Below are 17,825 nucleotides of genomic sequence, written 5' to 3'. Positions count from 1 at the left end.
GCAGCAAGAGGGATGCTTCCACATTCTAACTTTACATGAGGAATCGACTCTTGGAAATCCCATGAGAAAGTTTTTATAAGGATTAATCCACACTTTCTTCTTTGGTTTGCTCAAGTGAGAAGCAGGAAACCTTCCAGACATCCTGAACCTCTGACCTTTATGTGGTTTTCCCATAAATATCTGCAAAGGGCCATGCAGCAATTTAAAAAAAATCTCTTCACACTCTATGAGAGCATGGCCTTACACTATCCCTATATCTAGAGCACTCACATCTCCAACCCACTATAGAATATGGGTTCACTTGGACATTCCTTGGGAAAAAAAGATCGCATAGGTCAGTGGTCGGCAAACTCATTAGTCAACAGAGCCAAATATCAACAGGACAACGACTGAAATTTCTTTTGAGAGTCAAATTTTTTAAACTTAAACTTCTTCTAATGCCACTTCTTCAAAATAGACTCGCCCAGGCCATGGTATTTTGTGGAAGAGCCACACTCAAGGGGCCAAAGAGCCACATGTGGCTCGCGAGCGGGCAGTTTGCCGACCACGGTCATAGGTTGTCAGAAGCCCACTATCATGTATCTCATTTCCAGAGTGATCTTCTCAAGCCACCCTAACTGACCCCCTAGACTGTTTCCTGCTGACAAGTGAGTCAGCTTTTACTCCTCACTGGATCGCAGCTCATACCTTCTCTAGGACAATACTGGGACATCCATCGGACAACAGCACAGATAATTAAATTATTACCATGTCTAGCAGCATTTGACAGGAAAAATAATCTCCGATGTATTTATTGCAAGACCTTCACCAATGTGACAAAGATGAATGCAAGCTTCCCTCAATCATTTTTCAGCTGTTACAAAACTGAAAGTGAAAGTTGAAGTTGATTTTCAAATGTTAACTTTAAAATTATGAGGAGGAAGATAATGGCTCTACTTTAGAACTGCCTGAAAGTGGTACTTCTATAACAATGCTTTAGCATCAAGCCCGAAAAATAAACTTGCCTGCTAATGTAGCAAATGGGCCAGAAATAAGCCTCTCAGAGATATGGGTTGGGGGAGGAGGCACAAAGGAGGAGCCGTAGATTGGATTTCCAAAATAAAAGCTCTGAAACTCCTAGCATAATAGGTTTGAAAAGCGGTATCTTCTTTTGTAAAATGTACACCCCACTGTCACAATAAAGCTGAAATTGGGAAAAAAATCTAAATGTGAATCATGATGAACATCGGCAAAACCCAACTTTAACTCCTCTCTTCAGCAGAACATCCAATAGTGCCTTCCACGTTGGCTGTGCTCTAGGTAAATATTTTCTCAGAAGCTTTGTTTCTTCTTCCTAACATTAATCCTTCCCAACATCCCTTAACCTTGGAATGTCAATGTCAAATTAATAACTGTCCATTTCACTGATAATCTGAAGCTGGCTCCCTTCTTCCTTCTGCAGCCAGAGTAAGTGTCCAATAAAAGTTCTACCTAGGTCAGGAATAACCTAATTCACTTATAATGATTAATGCTGTTCTGACCTCTTCACCATAAATAAAGCTGTCGGATTGGGGAAAAAGGTGTGAAACTGGACAAGGCAATTAAAAAAATCATGGAATAAAGAAGCAGTAGGAAAAAAGAGAACAGATATTCTAAATTTAAAACACTCCTTGTTCTTTCTTGAAATAATGATTTATATCCCTTGAGTCCATAAGAGAGTTACTGGATATGCATGACATAGTGCTGGAATTTTAGCTATTTTGTCTAAAGGTTATTAACAATTAGTACCACTAGGGGAAAGATCATAAAGATAGAATAACAGCCCTCTCTCAAAGGATGACTGAAACTATATTTGTAATCTGGCCATAATAAAGTATATTATTTTTACATTAGAGCCCACGTGTTAAAAGGAAAATTGACAAAGTAGAATAGGTCTAGTAGGTGGCCATTATTAATGGGGTCTGGAAAATAGTTGTCTGTGGAACAATGGAAGGACCTACATTGCCTCCTTTAGAAAAGTGAAAACTAAGAACAAAGCTAAAACTGACTTCAACTATTTAAAAGGGATGGTACATAGAGGAGAAAATGGCCATTAAAAATAGAGCAGTGGCCCAGCTGGTGTGGCTCAGTAGTTCAGTGTGTACCTATGAACTAGGAGGTCATGGTTCAATTCCCGGTCAGGACACATACCTGGGTTGCAGACTTGATCCCCAGTAGGGGGTGTGCAGGAGGCAGCAGATCAATGATTCTCTCTCATCATTGATGTTGCTATCTCTCTCTCCCTCTCCCTTCCTCTCTGAAATCAATAAAAAATCAAATAAGTAGAGCAGCATTAGGGCCAGAGAGTGAAAGCCAGATGGTGAGTCATCCGACATGAGGGGTATCTGGATTCTTCCTATCCACCGTAATGATCCATTCCATATGACATCTGGAAGATAGTCATGTTGGTTTTGCTTTGACACGTGTATAGAGTTCACTATCTCAAGAACATCCTTTTCCACACGAGAGGGCGATATGTGTACCTTTCTGGTGCCCAGTTGCTTCTCTCAGGTTCAAATGTAGACAGCTGGCTTACCAGTTCTTCCTTCATGAATATCACAGGTTGGTGCTAATGCCTTTCCACAGGACAACTCATTGCATTTTAAAAACAGTTATCAGGTCCACCTCTTATTTTTCTATTTGTCAAACTAAACATCTCCAATTCCTCCCACCATTATTAACTTAGTATTCAGCACCTCATTCCATTTTAGTCACTGGCCCTCTGGACACTGCCTAGTTTGTAATGTCATTAATAGACAGATGAAACAAATATGCTTGATAGGATAGCAGGGGTTCCACATAGAACTGTTCAGGAAAATCAGTCAATGTCAGCTGAACACCTATTATGGTCAACCCTATGCTATCAACATTTTATAGAGAGCATAAGTGGAAGGCCAGGTGCTGACAATATTTGTAGAGTCAAAATTAAGGTACATGGGATAATTTTGGAGTTTTCACAATATGTAAATCACTACATATGTAGTGTAGTCTCAAGTTCGGAAGGGAAGGGAGTGGGCAGAATGGAGCTCAGGTGGGCTGAGGAACCAGGCTAAGGATTTGAACATTAGGAGGACCTAAGCTTTACCTTAAAGGGTTGGGTAGTCCTTTCTAGAATGGAGACCTGGACAAGGTGCGGGGGGGGGGGGGGGGGGCACGGGGGGGAGAGTGTTTATAGGAATAAGGAGTAATAAAAAAGATTAGGGTTGGTAGGGATATTTGTGGCTAAACATAGAAATATTTAGATTTGTAATTTTACATTTCTAATAGGACTCCTTTATTCTATTATAAACATGCTTGACTTTGCTAAGAAATTTCTAGAACTCAGATTCCCACAGGTATCTAACTTGGCAAAAGAATACTTGATAGGATACTACAGGAGCTAAGAGAGGAACTCCAGGACTCTCCTCAGGTGGCAAGTACAGATCTCATGGGTGATTTTTCTGGGCACCAATTTCCTTTATTTCAAGCATGAGAATTGTAGGCAGACTGATGAAAGAGGTATCACTGGATAAACGCGACTTGTGGTACATTTTAACTTTTATCATCTTGGTAACAAATGGCCCCAAAGGCCAAGATCCTAAATTGTGTGTCTGGTCTGTAGATTCTCTGTTTTTGAGCCTTTGTAACTGACCCCATTCATATCTTTATTTCCAGAGCAGAGATACAGGAAAATCAATTAGACAAGATAATGAACAAGTCCAGGTAAATACACATTCTGACTTTTAATTAGCCAGTGAATTCATGAATCTCCAGGGAATACTAAAGAAACATCATAAGACAATGCAATTTCCCTTAATAGGGACCATAACCGCAGAGCTACTTTTTTTTTGATACAGTGAAATTGACTTTTTTCTTTTTCTTTTTTTTTCCATTGTGCTGTGCTCATAGCTTCTGTGGAAACTTAAACATTATTCAATAGAACAGTTTCCTGGAAAACCTTTTGAAAGTGGTCACAGATGCTGCCCTGCTCTGGTGCCCTGATCTGCCAGCATGCTGTTTTATTACCTCCAGAAGGTTCAGTGCCAAGATACAGCCTAAGACTTACAGCTTAAAGAGAACTAGGTTCATAAAAATAATTTTTTGCCTTCTTTCAAGAAGGAAAATTGTCACTTTCAGCTCTCAGTAATTCCATGTATCTATCACTTCTCTTCTGGCTTCATCACCCAACCTTTCAACTATCCCTTCAAGATGACAGGTAAGAGTCATCGATTGTTAACTAACGAGAGGACTGCTGAACTCACTCACTTCTATCCTGTTCCATCGCCAATGGGAAGCAGAGGCCCAGAATGCCCACATGACCTTCACAGGACTACACAGTAAGTAGCAGAATCAGGACCCGAACTCCACTTTGCAGAGAATAAGCCGGGAATGTTTTTAACATTTAGCAACAGTACAACTCAGTCAGCAAACAATTGGAACAGAGACTCTGATTGTGCTGTGTGCCAACAAAGAGCAGCCCCACCTGGACTAGAATGGATACCAGTAAGACTTTAGGAGATAGAAAGAGCTCCTTCTGATAGTTAGGTTACCTAAAGCACTTAACTAATAAAATGATAATTTACTTTTAGTTGTTCTCCTCTTACACCTTTTAACTTTACTTTGAACTCCCCCTGACTTCAAGTGTATGTCAAAATTCTCAAGGCCGTCTCTGTAAGTACCCCCTCTCTAGCCTTTCAGGTTAAGCCCTGATTCAGTTTTTATTTTTTATTTATTTACTTTTGACATTTTATTTATTTATTTTGTTAACCCTCACCCAAGGACATTTTTCCATTGCTTTTTAGAGAGAGTGGAAAGGAAGGGGAGAGACACAAAGAGAGAAACATCAGTGTGAGAGAGATACATCGATTGGTTGCCTCCCAGGCTGAGCCTACAAACAAGGTATGTGCCCTTGACTGGAATCGAACCCAGGACCCTTCAGTCTGCAGGCCAATGCTCTATTCACTGAGCCAAAACGGGTAGGGCCTGGTTAGGTTTTTAAAGGGAACATGATCTATGTGTCTACAATTTTTCTTTAACTCACTTTATCCAAGGTAAAAAAAAAATAAATAAATAAATAAATAAATAAATAAATAAATAAATAAATAAATGTACTAGTTAAGCCTTTGATTTTTATCATGGATTTACTACTTATTTATACTGTATATTTTCACTTATCACAATCTCTTCTTAATTCCTTTCTTTCAAAATTATGAGATATTATTTCATTGCTTCTATTGATAAGGCTGTTTGAAGCTCAAGATACAATTGGTAGATAAGTCCAGTAAAATTGGAGGCAGAAATCCACAGCTGTTACTGGTCAGAGCCTTTCCTATGATGTGCAATGACTCATCATGCAGACCTGACTTGCCTTAAAACTTCTTTATGATTGACTTTTGAAAGCAGCATAAACAAGTACAGTGAAGCAAGCGTTCTTCCAGGCTTTGCACATCATTAACAGCATTTTCATTAAATGTCCCATCTTTAACTTCCTAAGAGTAACGATCTTGAAATTGTGAATCCCATTAGGTATTTGCATGCCACCGAGACAAGTCTCTTAGGTACAAAGATGACTAGAACATACATCCAATCATCTCCATGCTTTCAAGATCAGCACAGTTTCATTCTGAAGTGTTATGACTTATGCTAAGCACTCTGAGAGATAAGAGGAATGAGAGGAGTTGGCCCTACAGGTCAAGGATCTTAAGGTACAAGACTTACCCGGATGAGATAATTAGACAACAAGACAGAGTGGGATTGAGAGCTATGTATTTAGAACTGATATAGAGGTCACTGAGGGTAAGAACAGAGCCACTGTTGGGCACGTGTTGGGAGTATTTTGCTGAAGTGTCATCTGAATTGGGGAGCGGGGAGGAGGCAAGAACCGGAGCACCACCAGGTCTCAGTGAGTAGACGGATGGTAAAGCGGTTAGCGGGGCACAGTTGAGAGCTACAGTGGCTTTACTTCCTCTCTCACGCAGACTTTCACATCTGGTGAAAAACCTTGGATTATCTCCATAGAGAGTGCATATATAATCCTTCCTCAGTGAGTGTTCAGTAGGGGGTGAACCCTGAACAGTAAGTCAGTCAGTTTCCAGTAAAGCAAATTACTGAGGGTTTCGAGGCCATGAAACCAGCCACAGGTTGCCAACCTCAACCAACCCTGTGACTGAGGGTCACCTCCTTAGACGTTTTCTCTGCTCTGAGATATCTAACAGGTGCTTTCTACCCACTACTTTATAGTTTTGCCAACCTATTCCCGATTCTTTGATTCAGGCACCTTCCCACCTTACTTATTTGTGGGATTATTCATGAAGCCTAATTTGTAAGACAGAACTATACAATCTGCCATAACTAAAGCCTGTGAGGGGGGAGGTCCATTTTTAATTTCCTCCTCTCAGAGGCCCAAACACCCATCCCCAGAGCTGAGGTGAGGGCTGAAGAGGGCGGGGGGCAGAGGGGGGGAGGTCCTAGAGCTCCCTCCCAGGCCACTGAATATGAAAAGTTAAAACAATGGTAGGGAATAAGACAAAAAATAAATAAATAACTCCTTTTAGCTCCAGAGTTACCTATGTAGAGATATATGTTGAGTTAAATTCTAAAATCAATACCCTAAAGAAAATCACAAGGAGTCTCATGCCTAACAAGTTAGTGGGGAGTTTTTTTCCAGTAAAATTAAATAGAAGGCCATGGTCAATTACCCAGTTCATTCCTCCTTCCAGAAGAAAAAAAATAAAGGCGCTGTGTCCTTCCTACTGTGGGTGCACTTCACTCAGCCCGAACACGCGCATCTCCGCTGAGTGGGTCATTTATATGACTGCCTGCTGGAGGTTCCTCCTTTCAACTTAGTAGGGAATATTTGTGATCTTTATTACCCCGAATAAATCTGCAAAATGCCTTTTGCTTGAGGCTCTTTATTTTAACTTCAGATAAATAAATCACATTAGGTTCCTGGCCATCATATTAAGATAAGCATGGATCTAAAAATAACAAACATATTTCAAGCCAAATGCTTTCAGATTAAATAGTGGTAAATTTCTCTGGGTGACCCCCAAATCCTGTTGATGTTGAAATATTTTGGGTACTTTGAGAGGGCTGCTTGAAGAATGTAAACCTGTTTAAACTACAAGTAGAATGACTTTCAAATCATCTATGGACCCACTTGTACAATATTATTCAACTCATGTTGCCCTTGGCTGCAGTAAATCCATCTTTAAAGTGGGTCTATTTCCCCCGTTATATTAGAGGGCAATTTTACATCTTTGTAGGCTAACCTAATGCCTCTATCTATACTGTGGTTTACATATGAATTATAAAGAGCTCCAGACCTGCATTTCTCATCATCTTATATATATATACTAAAAGTCTTCAAGGCAGTTCAAATTTAATCTATTCAATAATCAATTATTCATCTGCCCTCAGTCCTCCAGAGCTGTTCCTACTTGAATTAAACACTAACTTCTTGGGGAAACCTTTGGGCTTTTGAAGGACAGTCTCCAAAAACTGTGTTTTATGGATAAATGCATGTTCATTTTTTTTTTTTTGCAAACAAAATTTGGAGTGAAGAAGACAAAATACAACATGATTTTAAATAGTCTATTATTTACTAGGTTAGGATCTAAGCATACATCCTCTGTTGGATTAGCAGTCCCCTTTAAAAAAAATAAGGCTGGATGGATTTGTTAAGAAACAGGAGATTGTGTATATAATCTTCCTGAAGGGTTTCAGTCTGGCATTTTTGATGTCCCCTTGCCCCAGAGGTTCTGGTTTCAAACACTAGGCAACCTCCTAAGTAGATAAAAAAGCCATACATATGTAATACTTTAAACAATAAAGAATTTAAATTTAAAAAAAAAAACAAGCAGATCAGACAGGTCATGTAAATAAACTATGATGATCAATCCTAAAGTATAAGGTGAAATATGAACCTCAGTGATCTTCTGGTTCAGTCAATCCAGACACCTACAAGCCCCTTCTGTTGCTGAACAAGTCACCTTAAAGACAGTGATGCTATTCCATCAGGACTCCAGAGATCTGAGAAGCACCCTCAATGCTGCTTTGCTCCTGTAAAGTGGCACCATCAGTCTATAATAAGTATCCCCACCACTGCCCACGGATGACATAACTGTTGAAGCATGAGGCAATACCCAATTTCCAGAGCCCTGATTTATTCTGCCTGGTGCTGGGCAGAGGGCATGACTTAGAGGCAAGACTCTTATCTTGGCAGGGGTCTGGGACTGGCTGCATCTCAGAAGCAACCCCTAGTGGGTAACTGAGAAGTGACATTGATGGGTTTCCAGGGTGGCCCTTGTGCTTACACTTGCCCACGAATCTAGCTATGATTTAGAAATCCAGCCCCAGGGTTGAGAAGAGGGGAAGATAATGTAAAGATTGCTAGCCGTGGCCTCCTTTGACCGCAGTGGAGTGAGACAGGGCTGCAGATATGGGAAACCACGTGCTGTTATTGAGCTGGCATAGCATGAGGTTTTGCTTTCAGAGCTTTTATTGCTCCTGCAGAGCACTGAGCCTGTGCTTTGTTTGCCATACATTCTGGCCCCCAGAGATAGCCTCTTTTTCTCTGGAAGGGAATTTAAAAAGCAAATCACAGTTCTTATTTTATGTGGTGTCCACCATTAAGAATTCATGCAGAGCAATTTTACTTGTTGCCAATTAAGATCTCCCAGTGGAAGTCTATGATTACAGCAAAGGCAACCTGTTTTATACTTGGCGTCTCCTTCTACATAAATTAACCCCATGAGGATAGAGACATGCTAATTCTTAAGATGTCTGGATAATACGATTCTGAGATCCAAGATGCATAGAAGGTAAATCTCCTAGAGGCTCTGGGCTTGACTTCTTGGGGCACATGTGCTTTTTATTCTTATCTCTTTTTCTTCTTATTACAAAGGCAAGACAATTTCTAGGTAACAGTAGCAAAGAATTTTCTTTTCCTGGGGATAGAATAAGCATTCCGTGTCTCAGTAAGTAATTTTAATATCACTCACATTTTATGGAAATTAAGATTAGAGCTGAAATGAACTGTAGGCAGTGGTGCCAATTATCTATCCCCCCTAATATATAAATATATCAAAATTAGGGCGTCCATGAATGAATATTTGGAATGTAGACCATTTTATTTCAATGTTCATTCTACTTAGATAAGCAATATTTTGAATCATGATGAGAATCAACAAAAAGTTTTTGCCCATTTCCCCCCTCTCTTTCCTTAGAATAAGAATCACACATAAGCCACAAAGAAAAAGTCTATTTGTAAGAATTTTGGATACATTAAAATCAAAATTTTATTGTTAGGAGGGATAGGTCTTAGGGAGCCTTAATCTAACCAGGGATCTATAGATGCTTTTCGATGAAGTGTTGTCCTCCCCTTGCTCACGTGGAAACCATCATTTCTCCTCCTGGGAAAGGAGATCAGTGCATCACCAGGGCAAACATAGCTTGTAATCACGTGTTCTTCAGATTATTGGAATCTGGTATTGAGGCTTTGGCAACCCTTCCAGAAAATGGTGAAGAACTTGGGGTTGGCTTCCCCAGATACCTACTTCCCCCTTTTACCAACAACCCAGACTTCCCACAGCACTGTTTTTTCACTAGTTACCACTAGTTACCCATCCCAGGCCAGTGAAGTAATGGGAAGGAGGGGGAACAGCCATGTTTATATTTGGCTATCAAACTGGCCAGATCACCACTTCCCAAAATGTGTTTCCTGGAACCGCAGTCAGAGTAGATACTTCAAGAAAGATATGACTGAGTTTGGCTTTAAGAAGCCAAAATTATATTGCATATCCTGTATTTGATGTATACAGCACATGTTAGCAATATAACTGGCTCTGAAAAGTTCTGCAATTAAAAAAATTTTAAAGCTTGGTTTTACTTGGTGTATTTCAAATGTGACCACAGAATACATTCATTGTTTTTAAAACACCTAAAACAGTGACCCTAAAAAGGGTATTAGTATTTCTGGGCATGTGCTTGGAAAAGTGCTTGCATCAATGATTTAGATCACTGGTTCTCAAAGGGGAGGAGAGAGGATTCTGACCTCTAGAGAACATAGGGAAAATGTCTCGGGAATTGCTTTTCTGGTTGTCACAATGAGGAGGTGTTACTGGTATGTAGTGGGTTGAAGCTGGAAATTATACTAAACATCTTGCAATGGACAGGACAACCCCACCCTTGACCCCCTCCCCCATGGTAAATCATGTCCTGGCCCCAAATGTCAATAGTGTCTCAACTGAGAAGCCCTAGCCTACACAGAGCCTGTTCCAATGTCACTTTGGTGATCTGATCTCTGTTAGCTGGCAGTTGCAACTCTGCATTTACCAGATATTGTCATTTAATTTTGCTCATGCAAACCTACTTTATTTATTTACAGGCTATTGATAACACTGTCTCCAATTTGAGCTAGGAAAATCTGAAATGAACATTTTGACATTATCTGGCTGGGTTACTGGCAAACTGTTAGGTATTTCTATCATATTATTAGTCATTTTTTACTCATATTCTTAAAAATTTCTATGATATATATATATATAACCAGAGGCCCAGTGCACAAATTTCTATGATATATATATATACCAGAGGCCCAGTGCACGAATTCTTGCACCACTGGGGTCCCTCAGCCTGGCCTGTGGGATTGGGTCAAAACTGTCTCTCCGACATCCCCTGAGTGGTCCTGGGTTGCAAGAGGGTGAAGGCCAGGGCAAAGGACCCCACCAGTGCACAATGGGGGCTGGGGAGGGACAAGGGAGGTTGGCCAGCCTGAGGAGGGACCACAGGAGGGCTCCAGGGCTTGTCTGGCACCTCTCACTCAGTCCCAATTGGCTGGACCCTAGCAGCAAGCTAACCTACCAGTCAGAGAATCTGCCCCCTGGTGGTCAGTGCACATCATAGCGACTGGTCCACTAGTCGACTGTCTGCCCCCTGGTGGTCAGTGTACTAGTCATAGCAAGAGTTGAGCAGCCTTAGCGTATCATTAGCACATTACACTTTGGTTGAACGGACACCTGGACAACCGGGCACTTAACATATTAGGCTTTTATTATATAGGATATGTATAATACAGGTTGATCATGCTGCATTAGTCAAGTATTATAGAAAAACTAGAGGCCCGGTGCATGAAATTCATGCACAAGGGGGGAAGGGGGGCCCCTCAGTCCGGCCTGCACCCTCTCCAATCCGGGACCCCTCAGGTAATGTCCAACTGCCAGTTTGTGCCCACACTTTTAAAAGATGACAGCTCCATTGTTGTTTCTTTCTTTTCATGCTTAAACCCACTAGAATTAGTAGGTATTCAAAGTGTGTATACATTTTGGGGGACACCTTGTATATCTCTAATCAGCAGTGAAAGGAATCAAAAGTGGATTTGGAACCCCCAGTCAGGGAACCTCACTCACTCTCTGCATGTCTCCCCACTCCACTTTCCACCTTTGCAAGCAGTGGGAGAATCAATGTTTTCTCTCATTAACTCGGAAAAGCACATCCTGTCACCCCCTGCCAGGCAGGAGTGCGCTAGGCTCCAAGCAAGCGAGGCTCAGTCAGGGCAGCCTTCGCTCATGGGTGCTGGCACCCAAAGTGCACATTCCTCCTCCAAAGTAGCCCCGACTATCCCACTGTTTCACTGAGAGAACTGAACTCCTCGCCTCCTCTGGGTTCCCAACCTTGAACCCTGACCAAAGGCACCTCAGCGAGGGCCGTATGTGCCTACCAGGTGTGTCTGTCCGCACCTGCTCCCACCTCAGCACCTGCATTAGCCCCACGGAGGTGATCTCATCGCTGCACTGGCCTCCACGGGAACAGGACATCACAACTTAGCCCTCTCACTGTCATCTCACAGGCGCCCACCCTCAGCACCCAGAACACCCAGACACTCTCCAAGGACGTGAGCATGCCGGAGGGGACGTGCTCACATCCTGTGGGGGATGTAGGCATGCTGGGGTTGATGGAAGTGCGGTGGAGGGGCAGGGGGGAACTTGTGCACACCATGGTCTGGGACTGTTGCAGGTGCACAGGCGCACGTGGGTGACAGTGCGCTGGGGACATTCACATGCCAGCAAGGGAGGAAAGGATGCTGGAGGCCTGTGGCTGTGCAGATCCGCAAACCCCCATGGCGCCGTCAGGAGGACGTCAATCTGGCCCGCCTCTGTGGCTGTCCCTGCGATCATGCACCTTCTGGGCCAGGAGGCGGGACTTGCGCAGCCACTCCTCAGCGCTGATGGCCTGCAGGCACTACTTCAGCTTGGCCCGCACGCTCCGCTTGGCGCACTCACGGCTGCTACTACCACCATGTGGGGAATATAGGCCGCCCTCCGCCGGCTCGCCTCCCCTGCCCAGAGGCTCTCTGCGCGCGCTGCCCACTGGCCCAAGCACGCTGGCCACCGGCCGCTCTGCGCCTGTGCGCACTGCCCACCCGCCTGGAGAGTGCTGCCCAAGGCGACGAAGGCAGGCGTCCTGCCCCGCCCCGCCCACCAGCCTCTCCGCGACTGCGCACATGTGTGCTGCCCACAGGCCCACCATCTTTGTCGGGTTAATTTTCATAATCACTCCTGATTGGCTGTGGGTGTCACGGAGGTATGGTCAATTTACATGCTTGTCTATTATTAGTATAGATGAGATTCTACATGTCTGACATATTATATAAATGTAACACTAAACGTTATGTTTCATATAGTCTCAGGGCTCTGTAATCTTAAATACTAGCTATATTGATACCTTTCTTTTACAGATATGGAAACTCAGTCTCAGATGTCACCTGACAGCCAGCTTGGCAGGCCAGGACAAGAGTCCAAGTCTCACAAACCTCCAGTCCAGTCCTGTTTGCATTGCTATAGTATCATGCTATTTCCATTTTTATACCTAATTTCACTTACAAGACATCAAAGAGTCATTAACACCATAAATATTTATAAATTCTATTGGTATTTTCCAACTGTTTGTGTTGTTCTACACTCTCAAGTTGAGGCTGCAAATGGATAAAGGTTTCTTTCAAATGTAGGAGAAAGACATTCTCAGTAACTGTTTTATTATAATCTTTATTAGTCACTGATATATTTAGTCAAATCAGAAATAGTAACAGATGATACAAAAATCATTAAGTGCAAATGAGCCTTTCCTTCTAATCTTGACTTTCCACCGTAAAACAAATAAATGTGCAGGAATATATTATCACATTTCAACATCAACTAGTAAACAAGGGGCCATGGGCTGTGTCCTTTTCATCAAGCAGGAAGGGGCAGCACACATCAAACACACCTAGCCTCCTGCTCAAACCTTAGACTATGTTCTAGATTCTGACGCTGCCCTGGTGTTCAGATGAATTCACACAAGTTTTCTGTTGGTGTCAAAAAAGACAGTTGAGCTAAATGACTGCTCATGGCCAGACAGCTATCTTTGGACTCCACAAATTCCTTATCATTTGAAAACCCAGAGATAGTTAATAGGTCTATTTCAGTAGAATACTAAGCAGGACCCCAAAATAACTAGTTATCTTGAGAGTATGATTACAACGATATATTTGTGTCACAGCAACTGGTTATGCTATGAGAAATGACTAGAAACTAAGAAAGACAAGTATCCCCCTCCACAAAAAAAAAAAATAAGGAAAGGCTTTTAAGCCATGAACCCAAATATTCTACCATTTGTCTAAATTCTTTAATCATTTAGCAAGTGTCAATAACAGAAAATGTATCTACTGTGATTTTGACCAATCCTCAAAGATTGTGGCCATAAATTAATGCTGACCATCATTATTGTTGGAAGAACTAAATATTCAGAATTTGTCCTTTCTTTTAAGTTATACCTTAGCTCAAGTATAAATGGAAGGCCATCAGTTAGAATCAGGAGCAATGAAAAGTAGCCTCCTTCATGAAAACTGAACCAGGTATAGATCAAAGACATAATGAAGTCAGAGAAAAAGTTTTATATTGAGTTATGGGAACATTTGGTTAACTTCAGATATTCCAGTTGTGTTTGTGTTCATCACATGCTATTCCCATGATCCTCTGCACACCAAAGAGTCTACCCAAACTCAAGAAAGCAGTTTAAAAATTTAATCACAACCTGAAAGAATTTCCCACAGTGCTCACTGCCATTCACATATTCTTCACCAAAAACAATTCAGCTATGGTTGCAGTTATGACACTGTAATAATATCATAAAGCCTATTACTTTAAGTAAGTCAAGATCTATTTGCAAAATATAATCAAGTATAATTTCATGATTCAATAAATAGTATATAAATCTGCTATTACTGGTTTTCATTTTCTTTTCAATACTATCCATTTCCATTTTCTTACTGGCAGTTATTCTGACTATTCAAATGCCATTATTGTCCTTTATTGTTATTCAAATGTCATTTTATTAGATCCTCTGCCACTATATATAAGGCTGGGCTTCTTCACCAGTAATAATTCCATTTCTGAAAGAAAATGGAAGCGGCTGCACAGAAAATTCCAAGCTATTACTTTATGTTAGTTTAATTCTGTGCCTGAAATGGGATTTTAACTTAATCATGTTGGAGAAGACCTGAAGTTTTTTATTAGCTACCTTGAGAAAGCAGGAAAATATTCTTTCCATGCAGGTATTGGGTTCAAAAACCCATAAAACCATTACCCCTTTCCAATGATGTGTGTAAGACACACTTACCGACCAAATTAAACTGTAAATTTCCTTTGTCATAGGACATTCATCATTTTTATGTATTTTTCTCTTGGAAAATAACAAAATGTTCAAGTAGTGGAAAGAAAGTGCTGCAATTCAGTTAAATAGCCTTTTAAATATACTTTGCAGTAGATCTATGGAAAATGTAATTTAAAAGGCACATAACCATAAATGCATTATTGCATTACTGTTGTTAATTTTATTAATACAATACACTGGCTCACAAAGGAAAACTATATCAACACCAGGTTATAGCTCTCAAACACAAATCTGGCAACTATTGCATCAAGTTACAGAAAATTAACTGGTGTGCCTGTTAGTGGCAAGCAAACTTAAAAATTATACACTTCTGTGGTACCTTGCCAGCAGTTTTTGTGTATAGAAATAGAATACTATTACCATAACCATAGACCTGTTCTCTAGTAGGAAAACTAATATATGAGCAGGACAAATGAAAGTGTCGGGCACTTTACCCACGAACTAGAATTCTTCACGAAGAAGGATGCCAAGGTTATTGGGATTTGTTACAGGATGCATAAAGAGGGGGCAGCATAGCTGGCTGCAGAGACCCATGATGATGGATTTGGATGAGGTGGGATCAAAGAGCCACCGGGTTAGCAAATATTTACCTGCCATCCCTGTGAACAGAGAGAAAGCTCTGCTCCCTGCCTCGAGGAGATAAGAAGTAGAGGACGTTAGGGGCATGCTGACCATTGGGAGTCAAAGCTAATTATGTGAAACAATTCCAGTGCAATGTCAGGCATCATATAAATGAGCACTAGTGTATTTGTTCCAGACAACAAGAGCTACAGGAATTTAGAAAAAGGAATTTAAATTCCATAGCTGCACCTGTGAACAGCATAACTGAATGGACCCTCAAGATCTAGATAATAATATCACAAACATCCTTAGCCAGTCTCAATTCCCAAGAGGCCCCAGGGGATGAATGAATTGAAAATATGACTTCTATGATACTGATCATTTTCCAACTAACCTGCACAAATATTGTCACATACCTTTCCTTACTGAGAATCAGAACCTACCACTTATAACAAAAACATTGGGATCTATACAACAGCATTCTCAAAATGTCCCCTTTTGATATGAAGGGAAGCAGGAATCTGAAGCATCCTATCTTTTAATTACAGAAAAACCTAAACAATCTTTAAGCAAGCAAGTGTCAGAAACTTTGGGCTCCAATATAAGGTTGCCAGATGGCCTTAGACAAATTAATTAATTGACCTTGACCAGTATCTGTCCAAATTTCTACCATCCTTCTAGCTCTGAGTAGGTCCTTGAGTCAAAGACAACTTTTGGCAATGCTGCTTTACTTTAGTTAGAGAAACAGAATTCTCTAGGTAGCCTCTGGTAATATTTGTCCCCAGTGATGCTTTTGGCACCAAATGGAACAAGAAACCATTTTCCAATTCCCTGCCACCAGGATCAAGATCAAAGCTATAGAGGCTGCTATAAGTTGAGGACAAGATCAAAGCTATAGAGGCTGCTATAAGTTGAGGACATGGGTTTAACTCACCTCCAGAGACTTCTGTGTTTCTCCTCAAGTTGAGTTAGCAGATGCTCAATGTATTTATTGGAGTCCATGTATTCCTGCACACACAAAGACAAATAAATCCTCATTATAATAGTCACCAGAATTCTAAGACAAGCTTTATCTCTACAAGGAAGATTTTTGACAGGAAAGCTTTATCTCTACAAGGAAGATTTTTGATAAGATAATCCATTGGACTCTAGGAGTCAATGACTTACATGCAGTTATTTGGGAATGAATAATATTTTCTCCATAGCCTGTGATCGTTCTATAAACAAGCATCGAAGAGAAATGGAGTTCTACTGAGTCAGCCTAAAACTCCTCCAATTCACAGAAAAAAAGATAAACTTCATATTTATCTAAACTGAGATCTGTGTTCTGCTGTATAAACATTAAGTGAGCTAATGTTGCTGCTGGCCTTATAAGAATAATAAGACAGACAATACAGGTCTTAACTGCATTGGTCTTACAAGAGTCACTTCCTAGCAATAACACTATTTTTTAACTTCTTAGAATGCTTATACAGTCACTGCCCACATTCAGTGGACACACCATTTCCATTGATGAAACACACCTCCCTTCTTCATCTCCTTATAGAAACAAGACAATGTAGTTTGCTTTTGTTTTCTTTGACTCTTAGAAAATAAATCTTTGGCTTCTAAGAAGACATGAAAGCAAATCATATCTCTTTTTTTAAAAAATGTGGGTAAAACTTATGTTCGCAAATAAAACCATATATTCAAGAAATATTTCTGAAGAATGAGGAATTCTTTTGTCATATATGTCTCATTCATAAAAATTCAAAGTTTATTAACATCTGATTTTAAAGAATTTTTGATTTCTGAATAAGAATGTGAGGTTCGAATGTAGTAGTTTCCATTGTTAAGCTTGATGATTCTTTCATCCTGAATCTGACACTTTTGATTTCTAGCAGAGGGTCTAGCCTGTAGGCCGTGTATAACAGCTGCCTTAGATGGAATAGTGTACAATGATTTCAGTGCTAAGTCACCCATGAATGTTACTGTTTCATTTCTTATGGATTTGAGATAAAATGTGAACTTTGATTAATATTCATACTTTTCTTTCTGAAATACAAGTTTATTTATTTAGATTAAATACTATACATAATCTATTGCTCCCGTAAGAATCCTAATATATAAAAGCCCTGGGTCCATCACATCCACAATGACCAGAGGCTTGACCTAATGCCCAGGCTGCGCGCACAGCGGGCTCTGGTGGGTGGGGACTTGTGGCAGCAGAGACTGGGAGAAGGGGATGGGGGAGGCGGGGCTGGCACTCACACTCACTCACAACTGCACACACGCAGACATACACAGTGCCCACCAGCTCACAGCCTTTTCTCCCTTTCTTTCTCTCCCTCTCAGCTCGCTCTCAGAGACTCTCTCAGAATGAGGAAACAAAACAGACTGGGCCTGAAGAGGCCTGGATGGAAGGGAGGGCAGGCAGAGGGTGGAGTGGCTCCCACTAGCCCCATCCCCTCCCAGCCAGGAAAGAGAAAGAGGGAGACAGGGAGGCCTGGAGGACTGCAGAGAAAAACAAAGAGAGACAGAGACTGGGTGAGATCAGTCCGGCAGGGGAGGGCAGTTAG

General features: G+C 41.1%; 1 protein-coding gene across 3 annotated transcripts in view; it reads right to left on the bottom strand.

Annotated features, from left to right (window-relative positions):
• The window catches only part of NCKAP5 (NCK associated protein 5), a 965,452-nt gene that overhangs the window by 620,537 nt on the left and 327,090 nt on the right, over nucleotides 1–17,825 (bottom strand). For all 3 annotated transcript variants that reach the window (XM_079782414.1, XM_079782415.1, XM_079782418.1), the window contains exon 3: nucleotides 16,202–16,275. In XM_079782414.1, coding sequence (XP_079638540.1) covers nucleotides 16,202–16,275 — 74 coding nt within the window. The remainder of the gene's footprint in view (nucleotides 1–16,201; nucleotides 16,276–17,825) is intronic.

This window comes from Cnephaeus nilssonii (assembly GCF_951640355.1).
Source record: "Cnephaeus nilssonii genome assembly, chromosome: 10".
NCBI classification, from domain to species: domain Eukaryota; kingdom Metazoa; phylum Chordata; class Mammalia; order Chiroptera; family Vespertilionidae; genus Cnephaeus; species Cnephaeus nilssonii.
Note: the sequence above shows the minus strand (reverse complement) of the source record. Positions and strands in the feature narration are given on the sequence as shown.